Source organism: Capricornis sumatraensis, chromosome X (genome assembly GCF_032405125.1).
Source record: "Capricornis sumatraensis isolate serow.1 chromosome X, serow.2, whole genome shotgun sequence".
Taxonomy (NCBI): Eukaryota; Metazoa; Chordata; class Mammalia; order Artiodactyla; family Bovidae; genus Capricornis; species Capricornis sumatraensis.
The window spans coordinates 25,432,950-25,454,586 of NC_091092.1; the positions used below are offsets into that span (position 1 = coordinate 25,432,950).

Consider the following 21,637-nt stretch of genomic DNA (forward strand, 5'->3'; position numbering starts at 1 on the left):
CCCCATAGTCGCAGAGATAATAAATGACAGAGCTGAATTTGGACCCAGGCAGTCCATGGGGTCGCAAAGAGTCAGACACGACTGAGCGACTTCACTTTCACTTTTCACTTTCATGCATTGGAGAAGGCAATGGCAACCCGCTCCAGTGTTCTTGCCTGGAGAATCCCAGGGACGGAGAAACCCGGTGGGCTGCTGTCTATGGGGTCGCACAGAGTCGGACGCGACTGAAGCGACTTAGCAGCAGCAGCAGCAGCAGTCTAGTACTACCAGACTCCATGCTGCTAAACCGATATGCTATTCAGTAGTAGACAGATTTTGCTTTTCCAATTAATGAATCTTCTTGTTAAGCAGTAGATATGAAAATATGATTATAGCAATATTTGCATTAGCTAGTGATGCTTTCTATTGCTTTTCTGTTCAGTTTTTCATACTGATCAAGATGATCCTTCATCAAGTGATGATGAAGGAATGCCATATACAAGACCAGTTAAATTCAAAGCAGCACATGGCTTCAAAGGACCTTACGATTTTGATCAGATCAAAGTGGTACAAGATCTTAGTGGTGAACATATGGTAAGCAACCTTTTTATTTTTAAGGATTGATTCTTTTTTCATTGAGAGAAATAATTTGGCTTCTTTAAAGCTGATGTCTTCTTATGTATATAATTTTGCTAGCCTGAGCCTGAAGAGTGAATTGATATAATATGATTTAATGAATAAGTAATGCAGAGTCTGTCTCTGAATTGGTGTTCAAGAAGTGACTTATAAGTAAACTCTAAGCCTGTATTATTAAGAAAGCTATGTAAACTTTCTCTTACCAAAGAAAGGTACCAAACTTAAAAGCAATAAAGGGTGATCTGTCACTTTGAACAATGTTTAAAATGTTCCCTGGTATATTTTAAATAATTTATACAAATATTTCAGAAGCTTGGTATATTTTGTGAAGTGAAAGAGCAAAGAGAGAGGTAGAGGTACAGGTTGTCTTAAAATGTACCACAGTAGGTGTCAAGTTCACAGAGTACATCACAGTTACCCCCTGAAAATGCTAGAAACACAGGGAAGAGTGTAATAAACTTAGAACTGGGTAAGTGATGCTGTGGGTCTTTGACCAGGGAATCTACTTATCTATTTACATTTTTAAATCTAAAAGTTGGCTTATACATATCAGGTGGCAACCAGATTTGAATTTACTTTGGTGCTTATAATCTACACATAAAACATTTGAGTTGTAGAGCATAGGGAACTATATTCAATATCCTGTGATAAACTATAATGGAAAAGAGTATAAAAAAGAATATGTATTATATTTACAACTGAATCACTGCGCTATATGGCAGAAATTAACACAGCATTGTAAATCAGCTACACTTCAATAAAATAAAAGTTTTTTAAAAGCTTGAGTTATTTATAGTAAGTTCCTTAAGGAATCTGATGAATTTCCTTGTACTGTATTTAGTCTTTTTCAGTATTTCTAGTTTTAAGTTAAAATCTCATGGCAATATGCTCCAAATGACAAATTTCTTAACATTTTTGTGGGAATTTTGTGGAAATGAATATTCCAGTAAATAAACCGTTACCTCTAACTTGGATGGTCTTTTTGATCTGCATAGATGTATGTTATCAATTTAATAGTGGTGATAAGGTTATTTGGGATTTGGCCTTTCCAATTTAAGGATTCACATTCTTTATTGCTTTCCGTCACATACCTCCCCACTCTTTTCAGTACTGTCTGTCTGGGAATTTTAGCAATATGCTACAAAACTTTTTTTCTGGGGAGAAAAGCAGAATGAGACCACACCATTCCAACACTTCCAAATGCCCAGTGCTGTGAGGATTACTGCTAAGGTGCACCATATTCTTCCCTCAGCCTTTGTCAAGAGTTGTTATTGCTATTCTCAGGGCTGTGCCCCCTCCTATCCCACTTGCTGTCATGTTCAGCTAGGAGACTAAGACCCCAAACTAGGATTTGTACTTTTGCAGTGAAGGTTTCTGGCCACCTCAGATCTCCCATTTCCATTAATATGTGGACAATATATGGGTCTTGAAGTTGTTAGTTTACATTATAGCAAACTGCAGCTCAGCTGTCTTTCCCCTGTCTTCTAAAGGCCCCTTTTGTGGTATTATAACGCCACTGGACTGTTAGCTTTAAGTGGTGCTAGTCATGTGAGCATTATTTTAGTATACAATAAGTCTCCTACATACAAACCTTCAACCTGCGAACTTTCAAAGATGCGAACCTGCGTTCGCATGTCCAGTCACGTAAGTTAGTTCGCCTGTCTGGCATACATGGTCACATTTGTGCATCCTCTACAAGTGGCTGTGCTTTTGTGTACTTTACAGTACTGTATAGAGTACAGTAGTACAGTATCCTTATTTCAAGCCCAGGATGTCTGGAAGCAAGTATAAAAGCAGTGGTGATATAGGTGGTACCACTGTACTTTTCAAGGTACTGTACTGTAAGATTAAAAATGTTGTCTTAATTTTTTGTGTTTGTATATTATTTGTTTGAAAAGTATCATAAATCTATTACAGTACAGTACTGTATAGCCGATTGTGTTAGTTGGGTACCTAAGCTAACTTTGTTGGACTTAAGAACAAATTGAACTTAGGAAGGCACTTTTGGAATGGAACTTGTTCATATGCAAGGACTTTATTGTATGTATCATTTGGCATACAACTTATAATATAAGGGGTTTTTTTGGCTGAAAAATAATGTCTCAACTTTTGAACTTTGAACCTTCTTTTGTTTTCACAGGGAGCTGTGTGGACCATGAAATTTTCTCACTGTGGCAGATTACTTGCCTCTGCTGGACAAGACAATGTAGTGAGAATATGGGCTTTAAAAAATGCTTTTGACTATTTCAACAATATGCGAATGAAATACAATACAGAAGGTACTTTTCCTTTATTGGCGGGGTTTAAAAAATCCGGGACATTAGGTATAATAATACCCTCTTATCTGGCAATCATTTGCAGCAACCACTACTTTCCATAAAAGCCACAAACCTAAAAGTAAGACAGAAGTCAACAGCAAAAAGCATCTAAACCCAGTGAAAAAAACTACCACAAAGTTTTTGACTTTATCCCTTATCAGGTATACTGCAGAGTTAACTTCATGAACTATTGAGGACAAGGTTGTTTGGTTTCCCCTGGTAATTTTCAAGTCTATCCTAGGTTAAAATGAAATGTGTGATTAATCTAGAAAAAGAATGAGAATAATACATACATCTAATAAGTAAAGAATGATTAAGGAAACATAAGCCATGGAAAGTAAATGTGATTTGTCAATACATCAACAAGTATATGAAACTAGGTTAAATGGAAAAGAGAAACCCCAGAATATGATGTGTATACACATGATTACAACTATGTAAAATATTTCTGTATTATGTTATCAGCAAAGTGTTTAGAATTGATGTTTTAGGAGCTTTACGTGTATAGGATTCTTTTCTTGTAATTATTGTCATTATTTAACTGCAGTATATTTTTACCACAAACCTCTTGCTATCCAGTCATCCAAGGCTGAATACATTAAGTTAACATATGGGAGAAAGAAGAATAGAGGTGACTATGGGCAGGAGTATAGAATATAGTTGCAGTAGTAGTTTGAGGAACATAGAAATCTAGGGAGAGCCACAAAACCAGCCAGCGAGGCCCATATACGTTAGTAGCCCCATGAGGTTGTTTGAAATATGTTATAATAACATAATTTGAGATCATAATAAGTTGACAAAAAGTAAAGCTGTTTATTATACATTTCTTTTATTGCCCTGCCTAGAGCAGACAGACTATTTTCAGTGGCCATTGAGCCCAGACACTTTTTGCCCCTTTATCTTGCTAATTGTTTTGAATGACAAGAATGTCTTCACAATGAATAATGAGGATATAATAATATTTTATTAAATTGGAGATGTGATTAAGCCAATTTATAAAGATTCTATATAAAAATAATAAAAGCAAATACTTTCATGCCTAAGAGTTAATGCTTTGCTTGTTTAGAAAAATACATTTTTCTAGAATGATGCATTCTATGACTTTTAATTAGGTGTTACTGTATTATTTGTGATTGATGTTTTCTGTGTGTGTGTATATACAGTTGTATATACATACATGCCTTTTTACAATTATTATGTCGTTTTAGGACGTGTGTCCCCATCACCTTCTCAGGAAAGTCTAAATTCATCAAAATCTGATACAGATACAGGGGTATGTTCATTATTTTATGGTTACTGTTGTTACATGCTATTATTTTTTTTAACCATGAAATACCTTGTTTATCAGATATTACAGATTCATGAAAGCACTTAAAGTTGAGATGCATTAGAAATGAGAATTCCTTCTGTTAGAATTAGTAAATGAAAAATTGTGATGGTTAAAGGTTGTCACACAGTGATTAATATTACTCAAACTACCATACTAATGTAAATCTAAACAAAAAAATTCCCTCTCCTCAAATCCATGTGAGATACTTTATTTAAAAATTTTCTCCTAGTTTTTGCCCACACCACACAGCATGTGAGATCTTAGTTCCCTGACCAGGGATTGAACCTGTTCCCCCTTCAGTGTCTTAGACACTGGCCTACCAGGGAAGTCCCTAGATATTTTTAAAATAATAAAAGTAACGGATACCTGAATAAGAAGTAACTAAGAAAAGAAAAAAAGATACTGAAATATCTTAATTTTTCCATCTTCTTGGTTTAGTAAATGCTTTATTCCAGTGTCAGGTAGTTTAAAATATCTTAATGATTTTCATTTGGTCTCAGAGCTGAAAAGTTAAACATAACCAGTTTTAAACCTAAAAAGCAGAATGCAAAATTTTCTAAGCTGTCCCCTGTGGTTCTTATGTATTGAGTGAAGCAAAGGTTATGTAAATAAAGAGAACCTAAAATGTTCACCTGCTCAGTAGTATTTTCCTGGGATTTCATTAGCTGTATGGTATTTGACACTAATTTTTCCCTACTCTAAACATACTCCCCTCAGCTTTCCATGGTTCTGTTCTTCCTTGTTCTCTTCCTATACCCCTGCTGTCTCTTCCTCTTCCACCCCTTTAAGTATTGCTGTTTCTCTTGAGTTTTGTCCTTTGTCCATTCTCAATTAAGATATTCACTTACTGCCTCCAATCCTGAACTGGCTTTGGCTCCAAAATTCTTATCTTCTTTCAAGAGCTTTATGTTTTTTAAACAACAGTGAAATCTTATTGTGCATGCTGCCCTTTTCACATAACAATATATAAAGGCTCTCTCCACCTACATGTTCTTTAAGCACATCAATTTTGAGTGTCTGTTACATGTTCCACACACTGCTAGATTCAGCAAAATCAAAGGAGACTTATTTTGTGGCCTCAGGGATCTTGCTGACTAGTGAAATAGATATACCTGCAGTTATAATATTTGATGGTAATACTCTATTGAAGATACTACACAAATATACAAGTTAGCCTTATGAATCAGGGTGTCAGGTAAAGCTCCCTGGAGGCTTTGAACGAGGAGTCAATTATGTAAGACAAGGAAGGGAGTATCAGAGCAGATAGCAAGTGCAAAAGCATGGAGGCTGAATCAGCATGGCATGTTAAAGGTACTACCTGGCTGGACCAAAGGCTGCATGTGTGGGAGTTGTAGGAAAGGAGACAGGATTGGGATTTTAAGTGGCTTTTTATGTTAAACCAAGGCATGAACTTTATCCTCAAGATACTGGGGAAGGATGGGCTTTGAGGAGTTTAGATCAAAAGCTGAGTTAAAATGTTTAGATTTTTGTTTTGGAAAGAGCATTCTGGTAGCAGTGTAAAAGACAGATTGGATGGAGGTTCCAGGCTAGAGACAGGGAGACCGTTTAAGAGGCTCTCAACTTCATAAAGAAATGAGTACTTCAATTATGGTAGATTAAGATAGCAACGAGTCTAGAAACCATAAAGAGGAGCTGAATTTGAGAAATATAAAAGAAAGAATTGATAACTCACTACCTGGGGCAAAAAATGAGTAGCATAGGATGATTCCCATGTGTCTGACTTGAGCAGCTGGTTAGATATTAATGATCATTCACGAAAATGTATTTTATTATTATCTACTCACAACCCTGCTTCTGCTCTTTTGAGCCATCTTTAATGGCATCAACATCCATAAATTACCTTTTTAACTCAGTTAGAAACACTCTATTACTTTTTCTTTCTCACTCACAGGTCAAATTAGTTAAAAATTCTATCCAGTCTACCTCTTCCTATGCCCATGGAATCTGTCACCTCATCACTCACAGCATCTTGACCCTTGATACTTATTTAGATGCTTGCTGTAGCCTCCTAATTGGGTTTTCTGTCTCTGGTCTCTACTGCCACTAGATTTTTTTTTTTTTTTTTGCCACACCACAAGGCTTGCGAATGGAACCTGTGGCCCCTGGTTTGGAAGCAAGGAATCCTAACCACTGGACCATCAGGGAATTCCATTTTGTGATTTAAAATCATCTAGTGGCTCCTTGTCACCATCCTTCCTGATATTACCTCTTCTTACCTTTTTAACTCAGTACTAATTTCCTAGTACCTCTGCATCCTACTTGCTAGGCCAGATGTAGGTCTGTACCCTAAATACTCACTTTCATGTCTTCATTTATGTGGTTTGCTTTGCCAGGAATTCCTTCCTATCCCCTTTTCTTACAGAGCAAAGCCCTACTTATCCTTCAAGATTCAGCCTAAATATCTTATCTTTTATTATTTTCCCTGAGTCATACAAGCAAAACTGTTCCTCACTTGTGTTCTGATAGTATGTCATATGTACTTTGACATTGATATTACTTACTGTGTCTTCCTTGGCAGTTTGTCCCTCTGGCTAGGCTCAGAACCCATTGAAGGCAAATATCTGTGTATCACAGATCTTAGTATCCTTGAACCTAACCCCATGCCTGACTGCAGCAGGCCTAAACCAGTGTTAAATTACCACTTCTATGCCTTTCATTCATTCCTATTCCCTTATCTGGATGCCTGCAGTCTCCCTTTTTTTTCTACTTTAAACTTGCCTGTTCTTCAAGGCCCATTTCCTCCATAAAGCCTTCACTAACTAATGTCGTCGTTAAATTTTTAACTACTTTGCTTTAGGGGAAAAGGATTTGCTTTTATTAGTTTAATTCACAGTAAAGTTTCCAGGTCTTGATTACTATTAAAAACAGGGACTATTTGTACCATCTTATATTATCTTATTTTAACAATGCTACTTACAAATTATTAACTACTTCCATTCCTACCCCCCCAAACCACTAAGTAACTCCCAACATTGTTTGAATAGAAGACGTATTAAATGAGGAGCATAGGGACTTTCCTGGCAGTCCAGTGATTGGAATGCCACACTTCCACTGAAGGAAACAAAGGGTTCAGTCCCTGGTTGGGTAACTAAGATCCCACATGCTGTGTGGTGCAGCTGGGTTGTAGGGCGGCGGGGCGGGAGCGGGGGGGGGTGGGGAGATGGGAAATGAACATAGTAGTTCTTTTTTTAAAAATAAATTTATTTATTTTAATTGGAAGTTAACTACTTTACAATATTGTATTGGTTTTGCCATACATCAACATGTATCCACCACAGGTATACATAGTTCTTTGACCCAGAAAGTACTGATGCCCTGAAGTACTCAACTCTTTTTTCTGGAGTAGTTGAGTATCATTTATATCTGTTATTTTCAGGAAAAGATTCTTTGGGGTTTCTTTCATGTCTGTCATTCTATATGGAGACAGTTAAATGAAGACTGTATGCCTTTGGAGTTTGATATCTAGTATTATCTTTGAACCTATTACTTGCTGCAGTGAGGCACAGTAAGCACAGTGGAGTTTATTTCCCTTATATATGTGTTCTTTTTTTCTTTTTCCTCATGATAGTGATATCTTATATTTTATCTTTTGAGATATAGACTTACATCTCTTATAGACTCTTGGCTTCTTAGCATCCATGTAAAATAGAGTCCATAAAAGTACTTATTGTACAGTTGGGCATACAGAGTGACATACCCAACATCACTCACCTACTCATTGGTTATGCCAAGCCTAGAATTCTGGCTCTTATACTCTGTTTCTATTGATTTCCGAAAGTAGCTCAGTAAACATAAGGAAGAATGGTGTGTTTACTTTGCTCCATTATGCTACAGTCATGTAACATTTCTTCTTGACACTAGAAGTTGTAAGTATGATGTTTGCCTAAAAATTAATGTTTTTCTTGGACAAATCTATTTATGTTTGGTGCACTTGATTAGTGGAATACCAATATGGTTGTTATAGCATTTAGTTTCTGCTTAGAATTTTTGAGAATAGATTGTAGGGGAAGAAAAGGTTTCCTCTACCATCTTACATTCTGTGGCTGGGATCTATGAAATAATCTGACAAAAGACAGATTAAGAGGAGAGACCGTTTATTATGTATGCATATGGAGGCCTTCCTAGGGAAAGAGTGAAGACCCCAAAAAGCTGTTATACACAGGAGCTTATATATCATTTTAACAAAGAGCAAGAAGTTAGTGGAAAAGTGACAAGATAAAGAAAAAGGAGTTTAGGCTTTTAGGGGCAGTAAATTGTGAGAAGGTAAATCTGTTGGGGAAACTAATGGAAGGTAATGGTTATTTACTAAGATTCTGTTTAGGCAGATAAGATTGATTCTTTCCTTCCTGGTAAGGGAGAGGTGAGGGGGAGACACCTTCACAAAGGGCATTTTATGCTCTGCTTTCAGATAGAAAGGAGGAGGGCAGATGTTTTTTCTTGTCTCTTTCTTCTCAGTTGCCTTCAGCTCAAAAGAATCCTTAGGCAAAGGGGCATGTTTTGGGGTGATATTCTCATCCCCTTCAAAATCATTAGAGTCTAAAGCTTGGATGAAAGGACTTAACTGTAAGAAAGTGAGAGGAAATTTTTGTGAAATTGTACACATGCAGTATTTTATTTAAAATGCACACTAGTTTATATTTGGTTCAGTCAACAAACAATTATTAAATGTCAAAAATGTGTTAGGCACTAAAAATATAAAGATGCAGTGGCTAATTCATGCCAGCGAGCAATGTGTGGGAGAAGACATATATCAACAATGATAATATATGCCCAAAACAGAATTACCATTTTCCTGAGAAAACACTGCTTTGATGGTCTACATACTTGATATCAATCAGGTTGCTTTTTAATAAATACATCATCTCCTGAGTTAGAAGCTGTGATCACTTTTCATTCTTTTGTCTCTTTCAGTGTCTACTCATTTACCATATCCTGTCCACTTAATCTGAAGTGTCTTTGGAATCTGGCCATTCCTTTCATTTCCACTACTACAATCCAGGCCTTTATCTCTTACCTGGACCATTATAGCTGTTCTCCCAGATTCCATTCTTTGATCCACACTGCCAACAGAATTAGTTTCCTGTAAAACAAATCTGATCATGTTCAGTTCAGTTCAGTTCAATTCAGTCGCTCAGTCATGTCTGACTCTTTGCGACCCCATGAATTGCAGCACACCAGGCCTCCCTGTCCATCACCAACTCCCAGAGTTCACTCAAACTCACGTCCATCAAGTCGGTGATGCCATCCAGCCATCTCATCCTCTGTCGTCCCCTTCTCCTCCTGCCCCCAATCCCTCCCAGAGTCAGGGTCTTTTCCAGTGAGTCAACTCTTCACATGAGGTGGCCAAAGTATTGGAGTTTCAGCTTCAACATCAGTCCTTCCAATGAATATTCAGGACTGATCTCCTTTAGGATGGACTGGTTTGATCTCCTTGCAGTCCAAGGGACTCTCAAGAGTCTTCTCCAACACCACAGTTCAAAAGCATCAATTCTTCAGGTCTCAGCTTTCTTCACAGTCCAACTCTCACATCCATATATGACTACTGGAAAAACCATAGCCTTGACTAGACAGACGTGATCATACTCTACTGTTTAAGCACTCCTTTTGGCTCTCTTTTTTTCCTATAGGATTAAGTCTAAATTCCTTAGATGACTCAGTCTTTCAGAGATCAGCCTGACCTCAGCTCTCACTGTTACTTCCAACCCTTCCCTCTCCCAAACCTTATGGGAGCCACTTGGTTGTTCATGCCCCAACAAAAATGTCAGACCCTTTGTTGATTCCATGTATTTACATATGCTTTTCCCCTTTTGCCTGGGAAATTCATTTAAGACTTTTCTCCTCATTGAAACATTCCTTGCTTCACCTAATTTAATCAGTGCTCCCTCACTGTTCCCATGGTACTTTACCCGTAGTTCTCTTAAAAGCATTTACTATATACTATATCAATTTATGTAACACCAGCTAACATTTTATGAGCCTTTGCTCTGTGCCATGTATTTTACTAAGTACATTATATGTCTTACTTAACCTCACAACAATCCTGGTACTGTTGTGAAGTACTATTAAGAACCCTGTTTTACAGATGAAGAAAAGAAGGCTAACTTAGATATTGAGTGATATACCAATTTTACACAGTAGGTAGATACAGTACCAGAATTAGAACCCAGCTCTAATCAGTCTTTTGGGCTTCCCTGGAGGCTCGAATTGTAAAGAATCTGCCTGCAATGAGAATATCCAGGTTCAATCCCTGGGTCAGAATGATCCCCTGGAGTAGGGAATGGCTACCCACTCAAGTATTCTTGCCTGGAGAATCACATGGATAGAGGAGCCTGGAGAGCTACACTCCATGGGGTCAAAAAAAGCCAGACATGACTGAACAAGTAACACTTTACTTTTCTGATCTGTCTTTAGATCTAATGCTGTTAACCATTATGCTCCACTAGTTGGCATCTGAAGGTCTGGTACTGTGTCTTCATTTAGTCAGCAAATACTTATTAAGCATCTGTTGTTGTTTAGTTGCTAAGTCGTGTCCAACTCTTTGCAAGCCCATGGGCTGCAGCACGCCAGGCTCCCCTGTCCTTCACTATCTCCTAGAGTTTGCTCAAATTCATATCTGTTGAGTTGGTGCTATCTAACCATCTCGTACTCTACTGTCCTCTTCTTTTGTCTTCTGTCTTTTCCAGCGTCAAGTTATTTTCCCGAGAGCTGGCTCTTTGCATCAAGTGGCCAAAGTATTGGAGCTTCAGGTTCAGCATCAGTCCCTCTAATGAATATTCAGGGTTGATTTTTTTAGGATTGACTGTTTTGATCTCCTTGCTGTCCAGGGGACTCTCAAGAGTCTTAAAACCATAATTCAAAAGCATTAATTATTTGGTGCTCAGCCTTCTTTCCAGTCCAACTCTCACATCTTTACATGACTACTGGAAAAACCACAGTGACTATATGGACCTTTGCTGGCAAAGTAATGTCTCTGCTCTTTAATATGCTGTCTAGGTTTGTCATAGCTTTCCTTCCAAGAAACAAGCATCTTTGAATTTCACTGCTGCTGTCAGTGTCTGCAGTGATATTGGAGCCCAAGAAAATAAAATGTGTTGCTGCTTCTACTTTTACCTCTTCTATTTGCCATGAAGTGATGGGACCAGATGCCATGACCTTAGTTTTTTGAATGTTGAGTTTAAAGCCAGCTTTTTCACTCTCCTCTTTCACCTTCATCAAGAGGCTCTTTAGTTCCTCTTCACTTTCTGCCATAAGGGTAGTGTTATCTTCATATCTGAGGTTATTGATATTTCTCCCAGCAATCTTGATTCCAGCTTGTGATTCATCCAGCCTGGCATTTCACATGATGTACTGTGCGTATAAGTTAAATAAGCCAGGGTGACACTATACAGCCTGACGTATCCCTTTTCCTATTTGGAACCAGTCTGTTGTTCCATGTTCAGTTCTAACTGTTGCTTCTTGACCTGAATACAGGTTTCTCAGGAGGCAGGTAAGGGGGTCTGGTATTCTCATCTCTTGAAGAATTTTCCAGTTTGTTGTGATCCACACAGTCAAAGGCTTTCACATAGTCAATGAAGCAGATGTTTTTCTGGAACTCCCTTGCTTTCTCTGTGAATGCTGGCAATTTGATCTTGGTTGCTCTGCCTTTTGTAAACCCAGCTTGTACATCTGGAAGTTTTTAGTTCACATATTGTTGAAGCCTGGGTGAAGGATTTTGAGCATAACTTTAGTAGCCTGTGAAATGAGCACAATTATACGGTAGTTTGGCACTGCCCTTCTATGAGACTGGAATGAAAACTGACCTTTTCCAGTCCTGTGGCCATTGCTGAGTTTTCCAAATTTGCTCGCACTTTGAATGCAACACTTTTAACAGCATCACCTTTTAGGATTTTAAATAACTCAGCTGGAATTCCATCACCTCCACTAGCTTTGTTCATAGTAATGCTGCCTAAGGCCCCCTTGATTTCACACTTCAGGATGTTTGGCTCTAGGTGAGTGCCCACACCATCATGGTTATCCAGGTCCTTAAGACCTTTTTTGTATAGTTCTGTGTATTCTTGCCACCTGTTCTTTATCTCTTTTGCCTCTGTTTGGTCCTTACATTTCCTGTCCTTTATTTTGCCCATCCTTGCATGAAATGTTCCCTTGGTATCTCCAGTTTTCTTGACAAGGTCTCTAGTCTTTCCCATTTTATTGTTTTCCTCTACTTCTTTGCACTTTCATTGAAGAAGGCCTGTTATCTCTCCTTGCTATTCTCTGGAATGCTTCATTCAGTTGGGTATATTTTTCCTTTTTTCCCTTGCCTTTCACCTCCCAGCTATTTGTAAAGCTTCCTCAGACAACCTCTTTACCTTCTTGCATTTCTTTTTCTTGGTGATTGTTTTGGTCACTGCCTCCTGTACAGTGTTAATGAACCTCTGTTCATAGTTCTTTAGGCACTCTGTCTACCAGATCTAGTCCCTTGAATCTGTTTGTCACTTCCACTATATAATCATAAGGGATTTGATTTAGGTCATATCTGAATGGCCTAATGGTTTTCCCTAATTTCTTCAATTAAGCCTGAATTTTGCAATAAGGAGCTCATGATCTGAGCCACAGTCAGCTCCAAATCTTCTTTTTGCTGGCTGTGTAGAGTGTCTCCATCTTTGGCTGCAAAGAATATAATCAGTCTGTTTTCAGTATTGACCATTTGGTGATGTCCATGTGTAGAGTCATCTCTTGTGTTGTTGGAAGAGTATGTTTGCTATGACCAGTGTGTTCTCTTGAGAAAACTCTGTTAACCTTTGCCCTTCTTTATTTTGTACGTCAAGGCCAAACTTGGCTGTTACTCCAGGTATCTCTTGACTTCCAATTCCGTATTGGAATTTTGCATTCCAATTCCCTATGATGAAAAGGACATCTTTTTTTTTTTTTTTTTGGATGTTGATTCTAAAAGGGCTTGTAGGTCTTCATAGAACTGGTCAACTTCAGCTTCTTCAACATCAGTGGTTGGGGCATAGACTTGGATTCCTGTGATGTTGAGTGGTTTGCCTTAGAAACGAACTGAGATCATTCTGTCATTTTTGAGATTGCACCTAAGTACTGCATTTCAAACTCTTTTGTTGACTATGAGAGCTACTCCATTTCTTCTATGGGATTCTTGCCTACAGTAGTAGATATAATGGCCATCTGAATTAAATTGGCCCATTCCCATTCATTTTTGTTCACTGATTACTAAGATATTGATGTTCACTCTTGCTGTCTCCTGCTTGATCACATCCAGTTTACCTTGATTCATGAACCTAACATTCTAGCTTCTTACACACTATTTTTCTTTACAGCATTGAACTTTACTTTCACCACCAGGCACATCGACAAATGAACATCATTTCCACTTTGGCGCCGCCACTTCTTTCTTTCTGGAACTATTAGTAATAGCCTGGAGAAGGCAATGGCAACCCATTCCAGTACTCTTGCCTGGAAAAGCCCATGGACGGAGGATCATGGTGGGCTGCAGTCCATGGGGTCATGAAGAGTCAGACACGATTGAGCGACTTCACTTTTCACTTTTCACTTTCATGCATTGGAGAAGGAAATGGCAACCCACTCCAGTGTTCTTGCCTAGAGAATCCCAGGGATGGGGGAGCATGGTGGGCTGCCGTCTATCGGGTCGCACAGAGTCAGACACGACTGAAGCGACTTAGCAGCAGCAGCAGCAGTAATTGCCCTCCACTCTTCCCCAGTAGCATATTGGACACCTTCTGACCTGTGAGGGGGCGGGGGAAGGCACTCATCTTTCGGTGTCAGAACTGTTTATGTTAATGGGGTTCTCACAGCAAGAACACTGCAGTGGTTTGCCATTCCCTCCTCCAGTGGACCACATTTTGTCAGAACTCTCTACTATGACCTGTCTTTCTTGGGTGACCCTGCACAGCATGGCTCAGAGCTTCATTGAGTTATGCAAGCCCCTTCTCCATGACAAGGCTCTGATCCATGAAGGCTGGGGATATAGTAGTGAATAAAATAAACCAAAAAATCTATTTTTGTGAAACTTGCTCTTGTGGTTGAAGACAGAGAGACAAAACAAGTAAATTTTGTAACAGAAGGTGAAAATTTTCATGAAAAAAAATAAAACAAAGTGGGGTGATGGGAGGTAAATACAGTGGACAAGCAAAGCTTCATTGAGAAGTTGTCATTTGAGGAAAACTTGAAGGAGGTGAGAGAGGGATCATCTATCTGGCTATGTGGAGGAGAAGAACATTCCCAGTAGAGGAAACAGCAGCATGTGAAACAGTGATAAGGCAGGAGTTTTGGTATGTTCAATAATTAGCATTGAGGCCTGGGTAGTTGGAGCCACTGAGCAAGAGAAGAGTAGTAGAAAATGAAGTCATGGAGGTGTAGATGGGGCAGCCGCAATATGTAGGCCACTGCAAGGACTTTGGCTTTTACTCTGAGAAAGAAGCCGATGGAGAGTTTTTGAACAGAAAACAACATAGTCTGACATATTTTAAAAGGCTTATTCTGACTCAAATACTGAGAATAGATTGTAAGTAGATTTGAAATATTTATTTTGGCACTCAAGTTATATTCCATACCTGGTATATAGTAAGTGTTAATAAATATCAAAAGGTTAACAAATTTTCAAAGCAATCTAACTTTAAAATGACATTTTTATATAATCAGGATGTTTAGATATGAATTAGATATTAGATGATACAAATGGTATTTTTAGGTATGATAATGTAATGACAGTTATGCTTAAAAGAGAGATTATTAGTTAGAGATACGTATAGAATATTTACTGATAAAATGATGATGTTTAGATCTTACTTTTACTGCTCCAGCAAAAATAAGCAAATACATAAAAGTGGGAAGATTGATAAGATGAATAAAATGTTGATAATCATTAAAGAAGGTGATGGATGCATGGAGTTTATTTTACTGTATATTATTTTATCTACTTCTGTGTATATTTGAAAGATTCATAATAAGGTTTAATATATACATTATATTTACACAGAGAAAAAATCTCTCTCTACATATATACATCTATTCAGAGAGATATAGATAAAATACATAAGATTTCATTTGGAATTCTGCCTTTAATAAAAATTTATCATAAAGAAATAATCATATATGCCTAAAGATGTAAGTAAAAGGATTTTTATGTTAGTGTTTTCAGAATAGCTAAAACTTGAACAAGCAAAATTTCTATGGTTGGAAAATAAAAACTGTGGTATAATCTATACAGTGTAATAGATTATTATGTTTCGGTCCTTAAATTATTTTCAAAGATGATTTAATGCCATTAAAAAATATCCTAAATGTATAGTGAAAAAAGCAGAATGAAAAGTTCGATATATTATTATCCCAATCTTGACTAAAAATATCTATAAATATTTATAGATTTTAAAATTTAAAGGAAATATAAATTATAACTAGTAGTTATCTGTAAGTGATAGGGTTTTAGGTCATTTTTATTTGATTCTTTATATTTCTCTGTATTTCTAAAATTTTCTTCAATAAATTTACCTGATTTTATTAAGACTACAGGAGGAGGTCCCCAGCAGGGGCCCAGGCACCCAGTTTTTGTGGAGAAGGAAATGGCAACCCACTCCAGTATTCTTGCATGGAGAATTCCATGGACAGAGGAACCTGGCAGGCTACAGTCCATGGGGTCGCAAAAAATCAGACACACTGAGCAACTAACACACATGCACACGTTAAGACTATAGAAGATACTATACAAATCTCTGGTTTAAGCCTTTTGAAACTTCTGTTAGGATAAACAAATAATAAAATGGGGATAAAGATTCGTGTTCCAGGACGTTTGTTGAATTGCTGTTTATTTCACAAAAAATTGAAAATGTCTAAATTATCAACAAATTGGAAATGATTAAATTATGATACATCCATATGCAACTTGTAGGTGTTTCCAAAGAGTGAAATATGGAAGGCACTCATGTAAAATAAAAGGAAGATACTGAACCACATGTTGTTTAGTTGCTCAGTCTTGTCCAACTCTCTTGGGACCCCATGGACTTCAGCCTGCCAAGGCGCCTCTGTCCATGGGATTTCCCAGGCAAGAATATGGGAGTGGGTTGCCATTTCCTTCTCCAGGGTATCTTTCTGAACCAGGGATCAAACCCAAGTCTCCTGCATTCGCAGGCAGGTTCTTTATCACTGAGCCAACAGGGAAGCCCAAGTCATGTGTACAATATGACTGCAATTATATTTTTAAAAAATGAAAGATTGAAGATGGCCAATTTAGTTTTTCTACTTTCTATGCTTTCTGATTTGTCTATACTGAGTATGTATTACTTTATAATCAAAAATACATGAAGTATTTTAAAAATATGTAGAATACAAGGGAAAGAAAATGGATGTTTTTTTAACTTTATATTGGAGTATAGTTGATTAACAATGTTGTGATAGGTTTAGGTATACAGCAAAGTGATTCAGATACACATGAAAGAAAATGGATGTTTAAGGAGAATAAAAGAGACCTGGAATCATGGCTAGGGGCAATACACTAAGGAGTTAGTTAAATGAAAAGGATTATTAAACATAAAGTTGAATTTGATGTAACAGGGCAAGAGGCCTGTTTTGTTTTGTGTCTTCCCATGGTGCTCACTAATCTGACAGTAAAATTAGAGGAAGTAGCTGTAGTCATCCAGCATTAGGAGTGTTTAGCAAAGGGTCAGTGCATTGATATTGTTGGCCTCCCTCCACAGTGGATGTGAGGATGTTTTTATAACCTGTAAAATTGTTAACAGCTAGCAAAAGTAGTTTCTCTCTGCCTCATAGCCACCATCCTATTTAAGCCCTCATTACTCTTAAACTTACTGACTGCACTTCCTGCCCCAACTCTCTTTCCAAACCACCTTTTATGTTATTACCCAGCATTCTCTTTCTAATGTCCCAGTCAGATCATGTTATTTTTTTTCTTTTCAGAAACTTGTCTTGGTTCTGCATTACCTTAGAATGTCTGAAATTTCAAACTGCAAATCCAGGGGTCTTTATGATCTGGTCTCAAAGTACCTTTCTGTCCTAATCCCCTACTTTTTTCCATACAAGTTTTTCTCCCTCTTCATCATCCTACCTACCCTTCCCTAAATACACAAGTATTAGCTAACCTGTATTTTTGCTCAAGCAACATCCTCTAAAACATACAAGGACCAACCTCTGGACTTACAGTTACATGCTTTGGTTCTGCTGTTTACAGGTGGCTGTGTGACTTTTAATATATTATTTTGACCTCTTTGAGCCTCAATTTTTTGTTAATTTCTTCATCTTTATAATGGTAATACCTACTCACAGAGTTGTTATGATTCATTCAGATAATGAATACAAAAGCATATTGTAAACTAAATGCATGGCAAACATGCATGGCATTATTTTCTACCCACCTCTACCTGTCAGGATGTTTTTGACTTCAAATAACAGAAATTCAACTGAAAGTGTCTTAAACAATAAGGCAGCCAGTCTGGAGGTTAGGCAGCTCCAGAGTTGGTTAATTCAGCAGCTCAGTTATGTCATCAGAGACACAAAGTCCGTCCATCCTCCTGCTTTGCTGTTCATTATCTGTTGTTCTCTTTAACTTGGTCCCCTCATGGTAGTAAGATGACTGCTACTGTCTTGGTGACTTACTGTCACATGCAGACAGCAGTGTTCAGAGGCAGAAAAGAGGAAGGTCCCTTTAGAATACTCCTGTTTAAGAGTGAAGAAATCTTTCTAGAAGCCTCCCCTATGTCCTCATCCCCAAACAACTGGCCCTCATGTTTTATTGATGGAAATTCTAGCATATGCTTATGCCTAAACCAATCATCAGTGGAAAAGAGTGAACTCATTTTAATTAGCTTGAACCAATCATGGTCAGTTCAGTTCAGTCTCTCAGTCATGTCGGACTCTTCAAGACCAAATGAACCACAGCACGCCAGGCCTCCCTGTCCCTCACCAACTCCTGGAGTCCACCCAAACCCATGTCCATTGAATCGGTGATGCCATCCAACCATCTTATTCTCTGTCGTCCCCTTCTCCTCCTGCTCCCCATCTTTCCCAGCATCAGGGTCTTTTCCAATGAGTCAACTCTTCGCATCAGGTGGCCAAAGTATTGGAGTTTCAGCTTCAACATCAGTCCTTCTAGTGAACACCTAGGACTGATCTGTAGGATGGACAGGTTGGATCTCCTTGCAGTCCAAGGAACTCTCAAGAGTCTTCTCCAACACCACAGTTCAAAAGCATCGATTCTTTGGTGCTCAGCTTTCTTTATAGTCCAACTCTCACATCCATACATGACTACTGGAAAAACCATAGCCTTGACTAGATGGACCTTTGTTGACAAAGTAATGTCTCTGCTTTTTAATATGGTGTCTAGGTTGGTCATAACTTTTCTTCCAAGGAGTAAGTGTCTTTTAATTTCTTGGCTGCAGTCACCATCTGCAGGGATTTTGGAGCCCAGAAAAATAAAGTCAGCCACTGTTTCCACTCTTTCCCCATCTATTTGCCATGAAGTGATGGAACCGGATGCCATGATCTTAGTTTTCTGAATGTTGAGCTTTAAAGCCAACTTTTTCACTCTCCTCTTTCACTTTCATCAAGAGGTTCTTTAGTTCTTCTTCACTTTCTGCCATAAGGGTGGTGTCATCTGCATATCTGAGGTTATTGATATTTCTCCCGGCAATCTTGATTCCAGCTTGTGCTCCATCCAGCCCAGCGTTTCTCATGCTATACTCTGCATATAAGTTAAATAAGCAGGGTGACAATATACAGCCTTGACGTACTCCTTTTCCTATTTGGAACCAGTCTGTTGTTCCATGTCCAGTTCTAACTATTGCTTCCTGACCTGCATATAGGTTTCTCAAGAGGCAGGTCAGGTGGTCTAGGATTCCCATCTCTTTCAGAATTTTCCACAGTTTGTTGTGATCCACACAGTCAAAGGCTTTGGCATAATCAATAAAGCAGAAATAGATGTTTTTCTGGAACTGTCTTGCTTTTTCCATTATCCAGCAGATGTTGGCAATTTGATCTCTGGTTCCTCTGCCTTTTCTAAAACCAGCTTGAACATCTGGAAGTTCACAGTTCACATTTTGCTGAAGCCTGGCTTGGAGAATTTTAAGTATCACTTTACTAGCATGTGAGATGAGTGCAATTGTGCAGTAGTTTGAGCATTCTTTGGCATTGCCTTTCTTTGGGATTGGAATGAAAACTGAGCCTTTCCAGTCCTGTGGCCACTGCTGAGTTTTCCAAATTTGCTGGCATACGGAGTGCAGCACTTTAACAGCATCGTCTTTCAGGATTTGAAATAGCTCAACTGATATTCCATCACCTCCACTAGCTTTGTTCTTAGTGATGCTTCCTAAGGCCCACTTGACTTCACATTCCAGGACGTCTGGCTCTAGGTGAGTGATCACACCATCGTGATTATCTGTGTCATGAAGATCTTTTTTGTACAGTTCTTCTGTGTATTCTTTCCACCTCTTCTTAATATCTTCTGCTTCTGTTAGGTCCCTACCATTTCTGTCCTTTATTGAGCCCATGATCATCCCCTGTATTTGCTCCTACCTCTCCTAAAGGAACAGATGCTAAAAAAAAAAAAAAAGTGGGAGCTTTGTTAGAGAGGGAAAGATTGCAATAGCACAATGTATTTAGAGATGATCCTAGTTTATTAGGACAAGGAGGTGATGAAGTAGTAAGTAGTAGATTCAACATAAAGAGGAGTTGGGTTTTAGTGGGTCAAGATTTCAGTTAAACATCATACAAAACGAGGAGAAAACAAACAGGGAGGACAGAGAATGAAGCTTTCGTTTTTCTAGTTTTAACATTTGTTTTCATGTCTAAATAGGTATGCAGTGGAACTGACGAAGACCCTGATGATAAAAATGCACCATTTCGACAACGGCCATTTTGCAAATATAAAGGACATACGGCTGATCTTCTTGATCTTTCCTGGTCTAAAGTAAGAAATTCTTATTTGAATTTTGTATTCTGCATAACTTTCTAGGATAAGAACAAATGTTTTATTTGTATGATTATCTCCATCAAGTCCAAATGTCTGTAGCTATTTTGTGGGAGTTACAAATTAATTGAAATTTAAAAAAAATGATAGATTAGGTTAATAAGAAAATGTTTATATTACTTAACAGCTTCTATCTGGATCTGTCTATATACTTATACTTCTTGCTTTTTTTAATAAAGTAATTTTGCAAAATAACTATCCTCAGCAAAATGCATATGACTTCAACTACAAAGATGAAGTCTGACCTAGCCAATCAAGACTGTTTTGGAGCTAGTCTGCTACCTTCATGAAATTATTAATTTAGGTTTAACAATTACATTCTACAAATCTTCATTTTATGTTTTTTTTTCCTTAGAGCAAGATTATTTTAGGAGTAGGGGGCTATTTTGCCACCAATCAAATATCTTAGAAGTTTGCAAAATTTTTAAGAGGTATTTTAAATTTCTTTTAAGAGATCTGAAACATGAAGCCGTTTTTGGAATTTTTGCATTATTCAATATGCTTTCTTTGCATTAAAGTTTGTCATTAATCAGAATCTAATATATAATAAGAATTTGTGGGGGAAAATAATATTTAAAAGCCTTAAATTGAGAAAAGTCATCCAAGTTAGCAAAATACTAGCAAGGATACTGGTAATGCCCATATATTTTAACTATGTCAGGAGAACTTCACGTATTACAAAGATATCACTGGTATGTATTGGCAAGTCAGATTCCCAGGTGGCTTAGTGATGAAGAATCTGACTGCCAATTCAAGAGATGTGGATTCAGTCCCTGGGTCAGGAAGATCCCCTGGAGAAGAGAATGGCAACCCACTCTAGTATTCTTGCCTGGAAAATCTCATGGACGGAGGAGCCTGGTGGGCTTCCAAAGAGTTGGACATGACTGAGCATGCACACATACTAGCGAGTCAGGCTTCCCTGAGCTCCAGCTTTGAGTCACTCCACTTATGAATTGCTGCTCCTATTATATTTGTTTAGATATTATGGGTGTATTTCATAACATCTTTCTCTAACCTCCTGGAACAAGCTTGGGCCTCACCTGGTAGTCTAATTCTAAATTGAGCCCCAATTGTACCTTTGTTCCCCCTTCACCATACCCTGTATGAAATCTGTGTTGTCAGAAGATGGAAGTTTAAAGTATCCTTAAATCTGATAATCATATTCATCTAGAATAAGTACAAAGCACCTAATTGGGAACCTTGTACTCATTTTACTGTCTTAAAACAAGCCAGTATTTTTTGTGAAATGTAAAACTAACTGAAGAAATTAATTCTCCATTGACCACTGTATCAGTCAGGGTTCTCCAGAGTAACAGAACCAAGAGGAAATACATACATCAGGAGGTTTATTTTAAGGAA

The 21,637-nt window shown here is 37.9% G+C and overlaps 1 protein-coding gene across 3 annotated transcripts in view; it reads left to right on the forward strand.

Moving 5' to 3' along the window:
• The window catches only part of WDR44 (WD repeat domain 44), an 87,938-nt gene that overhangs the window by 54,205 nt on the left and 12,096 nt on the right, over positions 1–21,637 (forward strand). For all 3 annotated transcript variants that reach the window (XM_068962376.1, XM_068962377.1, XM_068962378.1), the window contains 4 exons: positions 422–573; positions 2,756–2,894; positions 4,142–4,206; positions 20,105–20,218. In XM_068962376.1, coding sequence (XP_068818477.1) covers positions 422–573; positions 2,756–2,894; positions 4,142–4,206; positions 20,105–20,218 — 470 coding nt within the window. The remainder of the gene's footprint in view (positions 1–421; positions 574–2,755; positions 2,895–4,141; positions 4,207–20,104; positions 20,219–21,637) is intronic.